The following is a 19,913-nucleotide window of genomic DNA, read 5'->3' on the forward strand; positions in this document are numbered from 1 at the left end:
CACACACATGCTTAAACGTGCGCAGCCAATCAATATGCGTGAGCGAGAGAGCTAGCTGCAGGCATTAAGGCGACCACAACAAAACTTTACTTAATTCTCCGTTAGGCAAAGTTTGCTCTCCGTGTGTGTGTGTGTGTGTGTGTGTGTGAGAGAGAGGGAGAGAGCGACAGAGCGGCAGTTGACAACACGCCTCCTTCGCTCACTTCTCCTCTTCTTCTTCACGTTCCTTGCGACTGTGTTCGTGTTACGTATCTTATGCGCGCTCACTTCAGTCAATATTTACATTTCTAACTAATTATCAGTTCAGCGCACTTTCGTGTTGACAGAGTCAACGCTTTGTTGGGGGTTGCCGCCTTCATCTTCATCTTCAGCGCGCGCTGAGTTCATTTAACTTTGCATTCTAAAAAAAAAAAAAACAAAGAAGCTAACTACATATTAAATTTGTTTGCCAACGCTTATTTTGGTGCTGGCCTTAATACCAAATTGAGCAAACGCGGAAGCTTTCCAAATCCGTTAATGCAAGCGAACAAACAGCACAAAAGATACATTTGCTAACAGCGCACTGTTAAAGCCAGGCACATTAACATCGCCGTTACAGCGTGCTGTCTTAACAATAAACGCTTGGATGACCTTCAAATAAACACTTTTCAGGCCTATTTTCCAGCTGAGCTAAGTTTCATTTAACTCTTTTGTTTTTGTTTTTTAGATATTTTAATTGTCTTGAAAGCCTTGAATTTGCACTACAAAGAGCTTTTAGTGGTTAGCTTTAAACAAAAAACACAAAAGCCGCCTGAGAAATGATAGTAATTAAAAGTCATAAAACTGAGTAAATAAGACACAAATGCTATTTATCTTTCTCAAAAGTCTGGGTTTCTGTTTCGTTTGACCTTTGGCCACATTAAGTTTGTTGTATTTCCATTCTAATCACTTTTATGTCGTCTAACTAGATTTTTTGGAGCACTTAAAGTTAACAGAGTCTGAACATTAACGTACAGAGCATGTAAGAATGTTGATAACATGTGAATAACATATTCAAGCAGATCAATACAACAGGCATGTATCCTAATAAGAATTATAGACTGCTTGTTGTTTAAATAGACCATTACATGTGCCTAATTGGAAGTCTATGGATTTATGGACACTGTTGCCAATAATCCCACGGTTAGCTGTTAATTTTCATAGGCGAAAAGATGTTTAACCATATCTTAAGAGTTGCATGTAATAAAGTAGCAAATGGAAAAATGTTAACAACTTACGCCACCAAGCCGCCCAAGAAGGCAACTGGACCGCCGCCGATTAGACGGATCTTGCGATGACAGGAATCGAACAGAGATGTTCGTGTTGGTGCCTGCGATGTGGGTGACATGTTGCTGTTGTTGTTGTTGCTGTGTATGTTATTGTTGCTGCTTTTGCGTCGATTGCCGCTGTTAATGAGCAGCTGTTGTTGTGCAGCTGCTGTTGTTGCTGCTGCTGTTTTCCACGCTTGTTGCTCGCTTGTTTTGAAAATGTAATTACTTATGTAGTTGTTGTTGCTGCTGCTGCTGCTGCCGCTGCAGTTTTTACTGTTTTTATAATGAGTGTTGTTGTTATGGTTGTTAATGCAACTATTAGACAAACTGTTGTTGCTTTTGTTATTACTATTAATGCTGCGACAGCTTTGATTGCTGCTGCTGTCGTCGTCTGTCGCTGCTGCTGCTGCTGCTGCTGCCGTTGGGTTTGTTGTTGTTTTTGGCTTCTTGTTGCGCCGCAGCGCAGCTGCAAAGCTATAGCTAGTGTGCTCCTTCTTCTTCTTCTGCGGCTGCTGCTCAGCTGTTGTTGTAATTGTTGTTGCCAGCAATAACAAACACTTTTCGCTTTGCTGCTGCTGCTGCTGCTTAAAATAATAATCAGCTGCTGCTCGCGCTGCTCTCTTTTGCTTTGTCTCCGTATTCTCTTCCGCTGACGTCGCTGCCGCTGCCGCTGTCAATGGCTTGTGTAGCTTTTGCTGCTGCTGCTTGAGCTTTTGCAGTAAACTTTTGCGCTGTTGTTGCTTTTCGTTTGTGGCGGTGGCTGCTGCTGCTGTCGCTGTACCGAAACCCAGTTCCACAATGTGCTGTGTGGGCGCTCTCAACATTATTCACAGTCACTTTTGCTTATTTTTTTTTTTGTTGTTTTTTGTTTTGCTTTGTTTTTGATCGTTTAGCTTTTCGCCTGTGGTTTCTTACTGTTGTTGTTGTTGTTGTTGTTGTTTATGTTTTGCACATTTGTCCGCTGCTGCTTGGCTTTAACATATTTTACACAATTTTATATTTTGCTCGACTCTTTAATTTCTTTCACTTTGAATATCTTGAGCTAAACTTTCTTCTACAAAATAAAATCAAAATGAAGTTTTTCGATTTTTGCCGCGTTCACTTTCAACTTGATTTGCGTTTTTCTTTTTGCGTTTTTCAAGATTCCGAAATTAGGTAAAAGCAACAAAACTTCTATCGCAAATTTCAGAAAAGCACGCCCATTGCACAGTGGTACGAGTTGTGCGAAATGTTTACCACTTCGAATTATGATCTTATATTTTTAGAGAAAACAGGAAACAGGCAAAGAAACCTTAATATTGTTCCAGTTTTAATTAAAGTAAGTTCAATTATGCCATAGTATACATACAAACATATAAATGCATACATATATTTCATATATATATACGTATTTATATTACATATAAATATATTTAATTCATAATTGAAAATACTAAGCATTAATTAATTAAATTTCTAAATAGAAATATTTGACAAATAAATTTAAAAATTTGTTTTCGTTGCTTTTTCCCGTAGCTGTGAACCACTGTGCAACGTTGGACACATTGTTCGATGCTTTATATTTATTATTTAGTTTATGCGTTTTTACATATATTATTTATAAAGCGTTTTTTTTCATATATGAACTTTTTTGTTGTTTTACGTGCGTGTGTGTGTGCGTGTGTGTGTGTGTGTGTGTACATAAAAAACGATGGCGTGAGTTTTTTCTTCACTTCACAGTCCTCGCTCGCTCGCTCGCTCTCTCTCTCTCTCCCTCGCTGTGCGTGTGTGTCTGTGTGTGCGTATGTAAACAACTAAATATACATACACATATATATATGTATGTGTATATGTATATGTATTTATTTATATTTTTTGCGAGGTTGCCAAGCTGAAATCCGCTTATGCATATGCATGTTAATTAGATTTAGCAAAGAAATGAATTATTTGCCTCGACTTCTTTCTAATCTTTTTTTTTTTTTTTTTTGTTTATTTTAACAACTTTTTTTTTACATTAATTTATGCAAATTCGCTTGGAAAAAAACTCGAGCTTATAATTTTTAATTGTAAGTTAAAAAATAAAAGCATTGCTTATTCGTTTTTTTTTTTTGTCTACTTCCTCGCATTAAATTCAAATTCGCATCATCTTCAAATTGTATTATTTTATTTTTGTTCACATTTAATTTAGCCTCGGCAAAGGCCCAAAAAGAAAGTAAAAGCTGGTGTCATCCGACGCTTACGCAATGCCCCGTCCCCATCTCCGTCCCCGTCCCCGATCCCGGCGAAAGAAAGAAACCAGCGAAACGACGAGCCAAAATTAAGACTCATCATTAAAGAAGCCAGAAACCCATAAAGACGCAGAAGCACGCAGAGGCGTGGCTAGAGGGGGCCCTAAACTGCCAGAGACGGTGCTGGAGGGGGGGTGGATTGCCATAATATAAAGAGCAAATCAACAACAACAAATCGCACGAATGGGAGGCAGGTCAAAAATGAAAAGGCGTCAAAACTGGACAACCTTCACCCATTTACGGCCTTAACGAAGGAAAGGCTACTTTGACTTTATGCGTAGCATAAATTGGTCAAAATGTTGCCACACATGTGAATGCTGCTTTTGTCTCAGTGTAAGATCTTTAGCTATCAAAATTATTAAAAAGATTTGACTTTTTGAATGTACTAGTAGAAATCCATTTGAATACAGAGTTCTTAGAAATGCTTGAAAACCAAATTGAAAAAAAAGAAACAGAAAAGAAACCAAAAACGAACCTTTCAAAAACACCTGAGTTCAAAGTAAAAAACTTTTAAAGTAAATTTAACCTCTGAACACCAACAAAGACAAAGATCAACTTTAGCTCGCATTTTCTATACATCAAAACTTACAAATTGAGATGTTTCCCCGAAGTTTGCGAATATTTAAATGAGAAAACAAGATTTGAACCAGAAACTGGGCACACAACCGAAACTAAGCGAAATTTTCTTGTATTGTAATTCGAACCAGCGACTATTTCTTTTGGGTTTAGTAGTTCCAACTGGAATCATCTCTGCGTGTAACTATATGAAATGCTTGTTTTTGGTTTTTTTAGGAATAAGCTGATTATAATTTTCAAGCACAATAGAAAAATGCCTAAACTAAAAGTTTCGGATCTTCCCCAATTTATCTGCAAGGGCATATGTACACCCATGTCCACCTTTATAGGGCATTCAATCTTGGTTTTGCGAACGCAATCCGAGTTTTATTGTCGATGACTCATTTTGGCCGAGTCATAACCAATTTGTTGGCTGCGTAAGCTTCAGCTATCTCCTGACCACGGGGGGTTATGCCAGATAAACTGTCATACGGACCTATTGGTATCCAATTGTGAAAGGCTTTCGTGGAACACACATCAGCGCATGAGTCAAAACCGATTGCGTGGGCATCGCACGAGGTTGACATCTAGTGCAACTCTGGAGCTCACATGGCATGTTGCGAAATTCCCCATGTTTGTCAGAACTGAACGCGCGCGCGCGCTTATCTGAAATTCTCGCTTGAATGGGCAGGGCAAGGGGGGGAGCGGAGCACAGCGCAACGTGCCACACCAAAGTGGCAAATTGATTCAATCAAACGGAACAACTGTCCATCGCCAGTTCCCCCATCGCTGGGGGGAACACGCAAAGCAAAAAGTGCGACGACTATCTGCTAAATGCACACGGAAAAGTAAAAGAAAAAGGCGTGAAAAAAAAAAAAAACAAAAACAGAATGGAATTGGAATGGCCAAACGATTTGACACTTGGACGAAAACTTTCACAAGTTAAAACAAAAACAAAAAAAAAAACCTAAATTGTTATACTTAAGATTTGAACGAAACAAATCGAAAGTGTTATACAGTGAACATTCGAAGTGTATAACAGTCAGAAATTTGAACCTGAAGACCGAAAATATATCTTAAATTGTTATACTCAAGATTAGAATGAAACTGTTATACAGTGAGCGTTCGAAGCGTAGAGTTTGCATAAAACCTAAAGCTCCATTCATTAACAGACTGGAATTCGAACCCGAAGTCCGAAAATATATCTAAAATTGTTATACTCAACATTAGAATGAAACAAAGCGAAAGTGTTATACAGTGAGCGCTTGAAATGAAACAAAGCGAAAGTGTTATACAGTGAGCGCTCGATAAGTAGAACTGCGCGAAATATAATTAGTATCTATACAAAATAAGGCTGATCTCATTAACAAATTTGAACCAGGATACTAAAAACGTTTATAGGTCAAAAAACAATAAACAATCTTGAGCTGTTTTATTTAAGTTTAGAGCTTTTGCAATTATTATACTTTGGATTTGAACCTGAATCCTCACATAATAGAATGGTTACGGGTTTTTCCAGTAAATGTGTTAACTTTTATTCTCCGTACGATACGAATTTTTGAATATATAAAAATATAATAAATAAAATGAATAAATAAATAATGTTAATTTTTGAAGCGTTTCGATGTGCGAGCGTTCACTGTAATAGATTTAGATTTAGCTGAAGTTTGCCCAAAAAGATGGTTCGCCAATTTTGAAAGACAAGAAAGAAACTTTCTACGAATTTCAATTAGTAAATCATATGCATGCAATTCTCAACTTGTTTATGTCCCATTTGTATTTCCATTTCCAGGCACGTTACAGGTCGGGTCGGCATTAGGCATTAGAATTAAGCCAAATCTAGCAGCCATGAAAGTTTCCAGAGAAAATTGTTAGCCATGAAGAAGAGCCCATATATGAGGGAACTGTTAATGATGATGTTGATTTGGATAGCAGAACAAGCAGGGCTGAGAGCACAGTTAAAGAGTCGGTTCGTTGGTCTCATTTTTAATGCACAACTCGACAAATTGACACCACTTGAAATGGGGCGGGGCAGAGCGGGGCTTAGCGGGGAGGGGCGTGGTGCTTGGGGCGTGCGCTTCTAGAATTTTAAAATGAAAGTTCGTGCTTATTCACGGTTGAAAAAGCATGCGGAAATCTGGACGCACAGCTCACTAATAAATCGCAGCTTAAAGGCAAAGTGAAAAACCTCTCTCTCTCTCTCTCTCTCTCTCACACACACACGCACACAGATCTAAAGAAATAATTATATTATTTTATGTGTGTTTTTCCTTGGCTTGGTTTTTCTTATTTTCTTGTTGCTGTTTTGCCGTTTTCCCCGTTTATCCACAGCAGCTGTCGTTTTCTGCTGGGGCATTACGCTGCATTTTCAATTAAGCCAAGATGAAAGTTTTCTTCTATGACTTTTGCTGCTGCTTCTTCTTCTGCTTCCTCAGTCTTGGCAGTCACTGGAAAGGGTTTACTGCCGTCAAGTGTGAATGCACAGCGAAGCAAGACATCACATGAAGTGGCAAGGTTATGCGTTGTGAATAAGCAATTAGCTCTTGCGGTTCTTTCTGTAATAATCATCATCATCATCATCTTTATCATCATCATGACCAGCAACATCATCTTAATCATCATGAAGATATATGTCTTAGCCGTCTGCTGCTCTGTTGGCTTTGGGGTCACGCACAACGAATCGCAGCTGAAGCTGAAGCTGAAGCGCATCGAATGCATCTCTACATAAAATCCCACTGGAATATCAATGATATCTGCGTGCAATTTGTGTATGTGGATAGATACATAGATATAAATGTATCTCATTCTCAATTCACAGGGAAATTGATCGATTAATTGAGCTATCGATATGAGATTTGGCGACAATAATGTTATCGATAATGAAGAGCAGCTGCCTATCGATGCTTAAGCTATTTATCGATTCTTGGAGCTATCGATATGGGAATAGTCGTTTATGCGTTCATTTATTTTTAAAGTTTACAATCATGTTATCGATCATGAAGAGCAGCTGCCTATCGACTCTTAAAGTTAATTATCGATTCTTGAAACTATCGATATGGGATTAGTCAACTTTCAAACTGGACATGTTATCGATAACAAAGATCTGCTGTCTCTTGATTGAAATCGATCTTTAACTCGTTTATTTTTAAACTCAATCATGTAATCGATAATGAAGATAGTGAAGTGCATTAGCTAATGCTAATATATCGTTTGCTGCAGCTATCGATATGGGATAGTCGATTACCCGTGTGTTTACTTTTAAACGATAATAAAGAGATGCAGCCTATCGATTGATATCGATGTTTAAGGCATTTGCAGCTACTGTTATATTAATCGATTGTCTTATTGTCTAGTGAAAGGGTGATTGAGAAACCGTTTATCGTTTATCGCAGTTTAGGCTTGATTAATCGATTGCAAGCTTGGCCCTTTAAAATTCCCAAACAGTGTGCTCGCAGGAATTTGATCGAAAAACGTAGCTGCCACAATCTACGCTCGATCAGTCTCTAATTGAGACACGTCGCGATTGCTCTCAAGGCTTTCGTTGCACTGCCCCAAGCAGCGATTGCCTCAATTTTCACACTCTGAAGGCCGAGCGCGATTAGTGTGCCACGTTCACATATCGTATACTACACATAAATGTTATTTGTGGATCTCAAAAGACAAAGGAAAAACGTAGAGGCAGGCAATCGGCAATCGGCATTCGATCTGCACACTCGGCTACAAAAGTATCTACGTGCAACGCGTTTGGTAGGAGGAGGAGGGCGAATGTAGCGCAATACAAAACCAAATGAAATGAAACTTGAGCGATTGCAGGGAGCGCAAAGTTCTCACGGCGAATTACACAAAACGCCGCACATCACGTTTTCAGCCCCTCCAAGCCACGATCTACTGCGATTCCATGCCATTCCGAACCAATCCAATCCAATCCACTTCATTTTACTTCATTCAACGCGAAGACGCGGCTCTCAGGCTGCGGCTATAAAATTGTACAAGGCCCCAGACGTGAGAGAAATGCACAAAATGTCAAATGTAATCAAAATAAAAATAAAACAAGCGACATAGACGTAGACGTAGACGTAGACGTAAACCCACCAAAATTATCGGAAAAAACAATGAAACTAAACATAGACACAAATAAGGGTTAAACAATGCAAAATGTAAGTCGCGCTAATTAAGCAAATTAGTAAAAAAAAAAAAAAAAAAGTAATACATAAACAAAAACTAAATAAATAAAACAGCTGCGGTCAGCGGCGCGTCTGGCTTTTTTTTTTTTGCTTTTTTTTAGCTAGATTTCGTTGTCAACACAGCACAGCACAAATTTGACCCATAAAATTTCCCACAAAATTATAGTAATTTTCGCTAACTCAATTTGACGAATGGTAAAGAAGTCGGAAAACCGAGAAAAAGCCAACAGCAAGAAAAACCGAAAACTGGCCGGGCGGAGGGGGGGAAGGGGGATTAGCCGGTCGTCGTGGGAGTCGATTGCAAAAGTAGCCGAAAATTAGCTAGAGAAACGAGAGTAGAAGAAGAAGAAGGAGAAAAATCAGCGCAATTTTCACTATCCAGTTACCCAGCGACCGCCTCCTCCTCCTCCTCCAGTCTGTGGCAGATGCCGCATAATTATAGAGCTCCAAGCAGTCGCAGCAGCTGGCAGCGTTCGCTGGTGGGCGGCCATTTGGACAGATCCAACAACAACAACAACAACAATAAAACACTAAAAAAAAAGCCAAACAAAGCCCTCTAAAATGGACTAAGATCCAATGGAAGCTGTGTCATGGCAGAGCTCATCGAGCTCTTGAGGCGGGCGAGCGTAAAGTTTGCATTTAGATTGAACTTAGATACAAGTCGATGTGTAATATTTTATAGACTGACATATACGACTAATAAAAAACGAACTTTTTAGTAGTCTAGATATCTGAATTGATTTTTGATTTCACAAGCCATTTAAATTCACGCTTGCCTTCCATTGCCGCCTGGCGATAGACTTGTGTAAATATCGATTGCTAACATGAAAAGTCCAAATGTAATATTTTATAGACTTTATTCCTGAAAAGTATAGCACACAGTAAATCAGACTTGATTTTATAGGTTTTATTGCATTGTGCCTAAGATATCTGTTAGCGCAATTCCACTATCAACATTTCTTACATTCCCCTGAGAACATTAGATTTTCCCATTAGAAACCACATTTTACACATTTGCAAAAAAATGTTGATATTCGTTCGCTTTTTTGCGATAATTTATCGAGTTTCGTATTGATGTTATGGGAAAAGAGAAAAATGTTTACTTATCCCACAGTTTTTAACATTTAAAGATGACCAAATCTCGCAGAGTCTATTATTAAGTTCGATTATTTGAGGCTTGTTTATTCAAAGAAGCGGTATATGTTTCCAACTTGCTAATGGAATCGCAGAATGTGTAGTTGTGTAAATGTAACAAATGTTAAGCTTAATGGAATCAGGCTTGGTTTTAATGTCACAAACTATTCGCGATCGCAATTTTACCAGCTCTATCGATAGATAAATATCGATTGCATTTACTACATACTGCATTTCGAGAAATCAATAATTATTTATGACCCTGTCGCTATTCAGAATGCAGTTTTAGTTGTTTTTTTTTTTTACGATGCAACGCTTCGTGATAGAAATGTTTAGCTTTTTTTTTCTTAATTGAATGCAGTTCCTGTGAAATAATAACTATTTGTCAACTGATTTCCGGTTATTTTATTATAGTATCATCGAACCACTGTGCGTTGCCGTTCTCGTGCCACAGTTGTGGGAGTCTAGCGCCGCTTGGTTTATTGTTTTTTTTTTTTATTCATTGTTTTTAATGTAAAAAACTAGGCAAAAGACTCTTATGCTACACGCTGGCAACCGCAACATTTCGAGTGTTTTTGTTGTTGCTGTTGTTGTTGTTATTTGTTACGAATACGTGCAACACAAGTGGGCAGGCGGCGGCATGGAAAAAAACGCGATTGCAACATGGATTTTTTTTTCCATCTTCTTTGATTTTTTTTATTTTTGTTGAGGATTTTGACATTTTTAGCCGCAAAGCAACAAAAACAAGCAAGCGTAGACAAGAGCACGACTAGTTGCTACCCTGCATTAAAATATGAATTAGTTAAACAAATCAGTAAACATAGAATTGCTGTTTAAATATGTATGTATGCATATACTTTGAAGAATTGATTATGCTTTTTTACAGGGTATCAAAAGTGACAGACATAAACACATTAAGAAGTTTGCGAACAAATGTATGCAGCTCCGCCTAACTCAAGTGCTCTTGCGTTCACTCTCTCGCTCTTTGTCTCTCTCTCGCTCTCGCTCTCGCTCTATTGCACTCTTGTTACTATGGCTGCAGCGCATGCATGAAGCAATTAATGACACATGTTACCGTTAGAAATATGAAAAGAGCACGGGATAACGGACTGACCAACACACACACACACACACACATACACAAACACATGATGAGTGGCATAGCCAAAGAGGATATAAAATGAGAGCGGCACTAATACAAATGCCAAAGCCAAAAACGGCAATAGCGACAGCTGAATAATAAATTTAGCACAGCTCTTCGATTTTTTGCGCCTCCTGTTGTTGTTGTTGTTTTTGTCGTTGTTGTTGTTTTGTTGGGTAACAGCGACAGCTGAGCTGAGCTGACATTGACACTTTTCGTCGTTTGCTGTTGGCGCAGAAAAATCATTTTAGGTTATTTATAAAAACATAATATACAAAAAGCCCAATACAAAATAATGCATAAATAATTGCTTGTGCAAAGAGCGCAAGAGAAAATGCTGCAAGGCAATTGATAATTCCCATTATTCTACAATGTACATACATTGGATACATATGTACATATGTATGTATGTATGTACTTGCTTCGGGTCATAAATTTAACCTTGCTTTGAAAACAATGCTTGTCCATTGTATCGAGCTTTTACTGTGCAAAAATACTTATGCACACCTAAAATGTTGCTCGAATAACGGAAATCAATAAATTACTTTTGAGGTTAGATAGTGGTGGGCGCCCACTTCCCGAGTCATGCAAATATCAGCTGTTGTTGTTTTTGTCATATCTAACCACAGTCAACTTCATGTGAAGAGTGCAGCATTATGGCCGTATGTATTTATTTACATACAATTATTTGCAATAATGTCTTTAACTGTTTCGTTGTTTCTCTTTCCATGCTATTTCTTTGCTCGCAGCTTGTCAAACGAACCACGAACCAAATCAATTCCAATGCCCCCCTCCCCCCTCCCCACTTCCCTTACGTATAGGCTTATAAAGCGCCCAATTTCCGCGTCGCATTCAAAGCGCTTAACCTTCAACTCGCATTGAAGTCAATTTGCTGTTTTTTTTTTTTGTTTTTATTTCTTTTATTTTTTTTTCTTTTTTTTGCTGCCTGCGCTTTCACACCCGCCCGCGCCGCAGCGAAGCAATTAAATCACAAATTTATGAAGTGATTCTAATATCACGTTGTCGAGTGTACGCTGAATTTCCATGCTCGCATTTTGAATGAGCTTAATTGTTGACGATATTCTGTAAGTGTGTGCCTGTGTGTGTGTGCGTGTATATTTAAGTCGCGACCAGGCAAAGCACCGTTAAAGGTCAAACGAGCATTTAGCCAGCAACGAAAAAGGAGACAGAGACAAGACGAGGCGAGACGAGGCGAAACGAAATGGCAACACACAGCAAATGGAAACTGAAACAAGCAAGTCACAGCCCCAAGACTCTCTCTCTCTCTCTCTCTCTGTCTCTCTCACACACACTTCTCTCCCCTCCTGCTGCGAACGGTCTAAAGAGCGAGTCTTGAATCGTAGTAGAATTATTACTATCAAAAGAAATAAAAACTAGTTTCCCAATATGTTGTTGTTGTTGTTGTTGTTGTTGTTGCAGCTGCTCTTGCTTGGATGACGTGAGCGAAGCAACTAGAGATGCGCCTTGTAATGAGACGATTCAATTGGCGCTGCGATCAATCGACGGGAAAGTCCCCGTTAATTCCGGCGAAGCGAACGAAGGGGATTGGGCTTTGGGAAAACAATAAACAGATTTGATTATTTTTGTGACTCTTAAGAATTCGCTACAAAAGAAACTTATATACATTTATACAACAACTAAATGCAACAAAATGCAGGAAGAGTAAGCAAATAGATCGAAAGGAACAAATATATTATCTAGTTCGATTTACTATTTTGAATAAATTCAAAACAAAATAGGCTTCGAGTCGACATAAGAACACACTCCACCCACCCACCCACTCTGAAGAAAAGGGCATTCAATTTCACAACAGCCTCAGCGACAAGCGAGAAGGCAATCGATTTTTGCCACACTGTGCCACACACGCTGCGCTGCGTGGTGACGCATTTGAGAACTTGGCGCTTCTTGAAGTGGCTGCAACGTTGCACACGGGCTGTTTTTTTTTTTCTTCCTGCTTTTTGTTAAACACGTATAGGCGGCTGAGGGCTGAGGGTTGCCACCTGACAGCACGAATATGAGGGGTTGATGCAGGAAACGCGTCCGGCAAGGAAGTGACATAGAGCAGATACCGAAGTGCGGCAAAGGAAGTGGTTAAATAACAAAAAAAAAAAAAATACCAAACAAGCGACAAAACGCTAACAACAACAACAAGAAGAAGAACAACAGCAAAGTTATTAAACGCTGCTGGCGCTTGCAGATGCTGCCGCTGCCGCTGCTCAGTTCGCTGCTTACTGGTTACAGTTACTGGCCAACGCAAAAGCTCGATGCGCCGTAACAGTTATTGTTGTTGTGTGTTTGTTTGTTTGTTTGTTTTTGTTGCTGTGCCAATTCTAAACGTTGCATTGGCAACAGTCGCGCTTCGCCGGTTTTGCAAGCTGCTGCTGCTGCTGCTGCATTGCGCGTAATCAGTGAAGCAACAAACCGTGGCAACAGCAACAACAACAGCAACAACAACAACTCCAATAATAAAAGTTGTAATGCGGCTACTGCTGAAGAGGCAGCTAGTGTTTTTTTTTTTTTGTTTTTGCCCGTATATGTATTGAAAACTCGTATGCAGTTAGCTGTGAATGACACAGTTTACACTTAAACAAACTAACGCACACACATACACACACATACACATACACTGGACAGTGAAGTGAACTCCTTGCTTACTTGTTTTTTTTTTCTTATATATTTGGTTATTTTCAGGACTCGCAATATTTTTTGATTGGCCCTTTATTGTTAGATTTGCACAATTCACAATATTATTGCACTGAAATGTTATTTGTTGTTAAAACTGCGCTGCTGCGCGCCTCAAAACAATGTCAAACGTAAAGTCACGGAGTTTTAGACGGTGACCCGACGACGGAGACGACGGAGACAGCGACGACCGTGCGACCAAACATGCCAAAGGAAATTTCTATACTGAGGCAGCAAGGCAGCAAGACTTTGACAGCTGCCTGACTGACTGACTGACTGGCAGCACAAACAGACACTACTAATACACATGCAAACACAGAAGCTGCCGAACGAAAGCAGAGCATACAGGCAAAGATGACGATGGCGATTGTTGTTGCAGTTAGTTTCTTTTAATGCTGTTGGCTCGAAAGCGCCGCAGTCTCTGCCGCTGCCGCTGCCGCTGCTACATATACATATACATATATGTATAGTGTTAACTGGTTTTCTCAGAGAGCAAGTGAGAGCGAGCAGTAAATGTTTCATTGTGTGCTTTGCATACAAATGCGGCAGTCCATCATGACCAGAACATATGCGTGTATACACATACATGACACACAACCACTTGTTTGACTCTCTCTCTCTCTCTCTCTCCTATTCGCTCTCCCTACGACTTACTCTCTTGCTGCGCTGCGTGGCGTCGCATCAGCTGAGCCGTCTATACACACAGAGATATTTGTAATTTTTGCGATACACTAGCTCGCTCTCTTAGCAGCTGACAGCAGACAGCGTTGCCAGACTACTAAACCGCTTCACGGGCAATGTAATAAGTAGTAGAATTTAGTACTCTTTTACAAAAAGGTAGTAAAACCTTTTTACTACATTTACCGTAAACTTAAATGTAAGAGCTTGAAATTGGGAAGCTAATTAAGAAATGCTTGTATTTCAAATATGCTCATATCTATTCTTTATCCAGTTTCTATCCTTTGACCTTAATTTACCTTTGTAAACGTTTGAGTTGCACTCACAGAAGCACTTACCTGTAAGAAAATAGAAAAGAAAATATTTATATTAGTTTTAGTATGTATGAAATTGAATAAGAGCATTAATTATGCAGGACTCAACAAGGTTCCTGACCCGCATATAACTTTAGCTAAAACCTTTGTAATGTCATTAGCACCCTCCCATACCCTTGTGTGTAATTATCACACGCTTTGTGTGTGTCATTGATAAGAAGAGAACAGAGAACAGGGCACAAAGAACAAACAAAATAACACAGGAACTGCATTTGGATCACGACTTCCACGGAATCAAATGCCAAAATCAAAAGGAAAGACGCGCCGTCATTCAAGACAAATACAGGAACAATAACAAAAACAACAAGAGTCCAGGTGCAGTCGCTAGATGGGCGAGCGAAAGAGAGAGAGAGAGAGCATGCTTGTTCATTGGGTAATTCGTTACGATCTTTTCATTGTGTCTCGCTCTCGCTCTCTCTCTTTCTCCTGCTGGACAGTAAACACCTGTGACCGCCCGCATCGCAACTGCTGTGCACCCTGCAGTCGAGCCGACCCGTCCGTAAGTTCATTTGCACTTGAAGTGTGTGTGTTTTTTTTTTTATTTTTGGCTACTCTTTGAACACACGCACACGCACACGCATATGCACACATGTATTTGTGCAGTGCAACGGCGCTGCTTGGCTGCTTTCTAGCGGTTTCATCAAGCAAACGACGACGTCGACCGCGACGCCGGCTGCTTTGTCGGCTGAGCAAGCAATTCGCCATTATTCGAATTGCTTTGCGCTCATTATTTATTGCAGCGACTGTTGCAGCCTCGTTGCAGTCGAGTGCAGACAGCCAGCAATCAAACGGCACACGATCTATCTAAATACATATGTACACACATACATACATACATACATATGTATGGATATCCCTTTCGCTCTGCCTCCCAGTTTCCAACATACGCAGTCTCTCGGTCTAAGACGCTCTTAACAAAAAGGAAAGAGCGCCACGTTTAGTTTATGGAATTAATATTATGATCAGGATCAGCTTGCTTGTTGTTGTTGTTGTTTAATTTGAGCTAGAGAATATTTACACGTGCCATTTCGATTATTTTCTAATTGCTTTTCAATGTAAATTTCCTTAGTCTAGTTTTTATCGACAACAATATTTAAATATGTCTGTATGTATGAGAATATCTCATTAAGAAAGTAATACAGCCTAAATTAAATTGCATTGAGCGTGAGAGAGAGAGGCAAAGCGTTTATTTCCTGCTGGGGCTGCTGACAATAACAACAACAACACAAGTAAGTAAAATAAACAGCACTCTCTCTCTCTCTCTCTCTCGCTCGCTCGCTCGCTCGCTCGCTCACTCGATCTGTGCTTTGTGTGTATTGGTGTTGTGTTTGTGTTTTGTTTTTGCGGCTTGTTTATTTGTTGCTTTTTACTAATCTGGCATGTGTTTTTCTTAGCTTGCGGTGTGGCAGCGCTGCGGCAGCGTCGGGAGTTCCGTTTAGTCGGTCACGCCACCACACAAACAACAACAACAACAACAGCAACTGCTTTGGGTCATGCGCACTACAAATGACGTCAGATGTAGCCATCAAATTTGGAAGTGCGCAAAAAAATAAATGGAATACAAGAGCAAAACTATGAATTTTATGAGGCGCCACAAGCATAAACAGACACAGACACACACACACACACAGACGCACGCATTTGTGGCAAGACGCTGGCTGTGTGATTTATGCCTGTGTCGCGCCGTTAGCCAAAAGGGGGGCGTGACACTGCGAGCGCTGTTTAAATGCGTCGTAGGTGTGAACCAGCATTGACCCAACCCCCCCCCCCCTCCCCCTACCCATTACCGTCCCCCAGCCAGCCAGCAGTTAGACAGTTGGCCACTGCGGGGTTTCTTTGCGAATGGAAACCCTAATAAAGCAAACAGTGGGCGATCAGCGAGTGTGGAGAGTGTGGCGGAGGGGGGTGTGTTAGGGGACTGCGGTAAATGCGCAGTAAGGCAGGACACACGAATTTTGCAATTCACCAGAAACAGTTATAAGAAAGAAGCAAACAAAAAAGAAAAAACAATAACAACAACAACAGCAAAGCTAATGGACAGCAGCCGAAATAATTATCAGCTGTTTTTGCATGCGAATGAGTAAACAGAAGAGAGCGATAATTGCAGCCTTCTCGCTCTTACACACAGCCTCTGCCCTTGCAATAATTTGTTCTTGTTGTTTGCGTTATCCAATTGGAATAAACAACTAAAAGTGCTCCAATCGAAGGTGCACGACTGTCAAATACCCTGTAGCTGGGCCAAATGGTGTTTATATGCATCGAAGCAGCAAAATAATAATGAAAAATTATATAAAAAAGAGACTAAAATCGATGTAAATTTATCAAAATCGCATAAAAGATGGAAATAAAAATGGGTGAGAGAGGGAGAGAGCGAGAGAGTGTGTGAGTGAGAGAGACTTAAATAAACGTAAAGCAGCAGAAAAAAAGAGACACAAAGCGAAGAAAGTAAGTAAAGTTAATAGAATATTGTGGCACAGATAGAAAAACAGTTCTCAGCAATTGTTGATTTTCGCTGCTGAAAATCGCATAGAAGAGCGTTTAATGACTGTGCAAGCTGGAATCTGATAAGAAACACTTGGTCAAAAATCAAGTTCTTCTATGACGAATCTCAGTTAAAACAAGCAAAAATGTTTGCTAAAGTGCACTTAACTTTCACAAGCTCTGGAGCTTTTAGACGGCTTCGCCCGTTCCCATTACCCTTACCCTTACCCTTGCGCCCGGGGCTTACCGACAAAAGCAAGTGACCGTTTCCTCCACATCGAGGGGCAGCGAGAGCTGAGGCGTGGCACCTGCAGCACAAGTGCCTCCATTGTTATTGTTGTTATTGTTGCTGTTGTTGTTGCTGTTGCTGTTGTTGTTGTTGACATGACGCGAGGACGAGGAGTGCAGGAATGTGGCCGCAAATGTCGAGGACAGCGACGAATGCGCACTGGCAGAGGCGCGGGGCGTGGCTGCAGCAGCAGGCGTCGAGACACCATCCTCGGCCAGCGGCACCGAGGAGTAGCGCACGAGTATGGCACGGCTCACCCGATTGCCGCCCGTCAGATTCGAGATGGCCCAGTTCATGACCAGACGCGTGTGCGGCCCCAACGACAACTGCGACGGGCCTCCGAAACGGAGGTCTCCGGAGCCAAAGAACAAACCGACCCGACCCGATCCGACCCGCGCCCCTCAGCACCCCTTTTGAGAATTGATTTTTCCCTGTGATTTGTCAACGCTGTCAATCAATTCCGGACGTGAAGAGTTGCGAGCTATCTGTCTCACTCGCGCGCTCTCTCTCTCTCTCTCTTTCTCTTTCTTACGCCCGGGGCATCGTCTAATTCAATTAGAGTTGTGCTAAGTGTGCCTCAAGGTCGCGACTGTTCCGCCCCCTCAACGCCTCCAATGCCTTTCCATCCATCTATTTCCCCGGCCTTATATGTGGTACATATAATCGCAGCTAATTGCAATTCCCCCCTCAGATGTCACATCAACACTAGACTACAGAAACTTGGGTTCTAAGCTGCATTGTCTGCGTTTCTCTTTTGAGATTAACATAGCCAAATTTGGTTTCTCTAGTTCTTCAATTTTGGAAAACTATCCATAATAATTTATTATTGTCAGATCTGTTAAGTAGAATCTTCCTTGAATCTACAATTATGCAGAAATTGATATTCAATGGCCGTAATATTACCCGGCGTTGTCCGTAGCAAGTTTATATCTACATATCTTTTTCGCCTAATTCAAGCTCGTTTTTTGTCTAAAGTCCGTCAAATGAAAAGTCAAAAGTTGGAAAATCGTTGAGAATCTTAAAGACGAACAATTAACTTTCATTTATTTAACCTTTGACCCACATTTTCCATACGAAGGGGTTGAATTTTGGGAAAAGTGTGAAACACGTCTTAAATTAATTGTCTCACAGATATTTGAAAATGAGTTTGAAGCTGAACGGAGGAAAAACTAAACACTATCCTACAAAACTTTTTGCCAATTAACCATTGTTGCGAGTGGAATTTCCAAAACTTTCAATTCTTATCTAAGACTTTTTGTTTAAATAAAATCGGAAATAAACTTAAAACTTTGCCAAAAAAAAAAAAAACCTAGAATCGTATTTTCACCGAAAATGAAAGGATTCTCAAAAAGTGTGAAACTTCGGTCACCAAATCGCACTGCATTTATGCTGAGGAGAAATAGATTGTGTAAAACACCCCTCGAATGAATTCGGAAAACTTTGAAAACAAATTTGGATCGATTGGATAGTAAACGTTTTTCACAATTTTTCCGCACTTGCGGGTGGATTTCCCAAGTTTCCGTCTTAGCCTGCACCTGCGTCTTTCTAGCTCTTAGAGTCAGTCAGTTTTCCATTAAGAGAATAAAAAACACAATGCAGGCTGAACACCTTGTATGAAACTAAGGGCAATGCTAGAAATGACAAATTCACCTACGACAAATATCTAAGATCGTGATTAGTCTATACGATATTAAAAGATATTTCGTTATTCACTTTTATGTATTCATTCAAGTAAATGCAATAAATTATTGGAATCAGTCCAAGAGAAGCCGTTTTTTTGAAGATCTGATCAATCGAATAAGGTGAAGATCCTTAAGAAGGAGTTTCAAACCGATCATAAAAACAAAGAATGATTTTCTAAGAGTTTTTCACCCATTTCTCACGAATGAAATTGCCAAAATCGCTGAAACAAGTAAGAATAAGAATGTACGCCCTTCCAAATTTATCTAAAGCTAATCGAACGAACTCGATATCCACCACGATATCGGTGGATTTACCGAAAAGCATGAAACACCTTTCAAATGAATTCTCGAACAAAAATCTGTGAAAATGAGTTTAAGTCGAATCCGATGGAAAGCGAAATTCCGAAAACCCAACCTTAGCGAGGATTTTGGATTCCATTACGTAATCACAGCAAGAAATTAAGCATCTCAGCTTTAACGGTTTCGTGCGTTGATCAGCAAAAAGTCCGTTATAGATATCTACTGTATGTGTGTATGCATGTGTACGTGTGTAATATGTGTGCATGTGTGTGTATGCCTAGTTGATCTATGAAACTGTTTGTTATTGTTGTTGCCATGTGTTTGCTTTACATTCTGATATTGGCAAGTTCATTAAACCGGTTTCGCTTATCGCGCTGCAGTGGCCGTCGCAGCAACAGAAATGCGTAGAAACACAAACAACAGATGATGCAGAAACACAATGGAAGACGACGATGCTGGCGTTGGTGGGGGGGGAGCGGGGCAATGTGTGAGCGAACGAACGTGTGTGTGAAGCGGGAATGAAGATAAATAAACGCAATTGGAAATGCAGCGTGGCCTTGATGAATGGACACGAGGAAGCAAAGTGCATAAATAAATACATACATACATACATGTATGTATGCATTTGTATGGGTGAGCATGAATGCATGCGTGTGCATGTCTGTGCGTGTTTGTGCTTATGCTTGCGTGTGTGTGCGAGTACATCAAAATCAAAACACTTGCCGTTACATTTTGAGAAATCGATAAAACAAAAAATTGGAACTTTATTGATTTTGCAGCGCAACGATAACAAACACCACAATAATATTAAGAGGAAGAAGAAGAACAACAACAAA

The 19,913-nt window shown here is 40.1% G+C and overlaps 1 protein-coding gene across 3 annotated transcripts in view; it reads right to left on the bottom strand.

Annotated features, from left to right (window-relative positions):
• Mob2 (MOB kinase activator 2) overlaps positions 1–19,913 on the bottom strand; it is a 42,840-nt gene that overhangs the window by 22,391 nt on the left and 536 nt on the right. Inside the window, exons 1-2 of one of the 3 annotated variants that reach the window (XM_032434120.2) lie at positions 13,247–13,666; positions 1,257–2,343 (exon numbers count right to left, since the gene is read on the bottom strand). The exons of 1 other annotated variant lie outside the window; for it this stretch is intronic. In XM_032434120.2, the coding sequence (XP_032290011.1) occupies positions 1,257–2,113 (857 nt within the window). In that variant the 5' untranslated portion in view covers positions 2,114–2,343; positions 13,247–13,666. Of the gene's footprint in view, positions 1–1,256; positions 2,344–13,246; positions 13,667–17,053; positions 17,421–19,913 lie in introns of those variants that run through there. One more of the 3 variants, XM_032434121.2, reaches the window with a different exon arrangement.

This window comes from Drosophila virilis, chromosome 3 (assembly GCF_030788295.1).
Source record: "Drosophila virilis strain 15010-1051.87 chromosome 3, Dvir_AGI_RSII-ME, whole genome shotgun sequence".
NCBI classification, from domain to species: Eukaryota; Metazoa; Arthropoda; class Insecta; order Diptera; family Drosophilidae; genus Drosophila; species Drosophila virilis.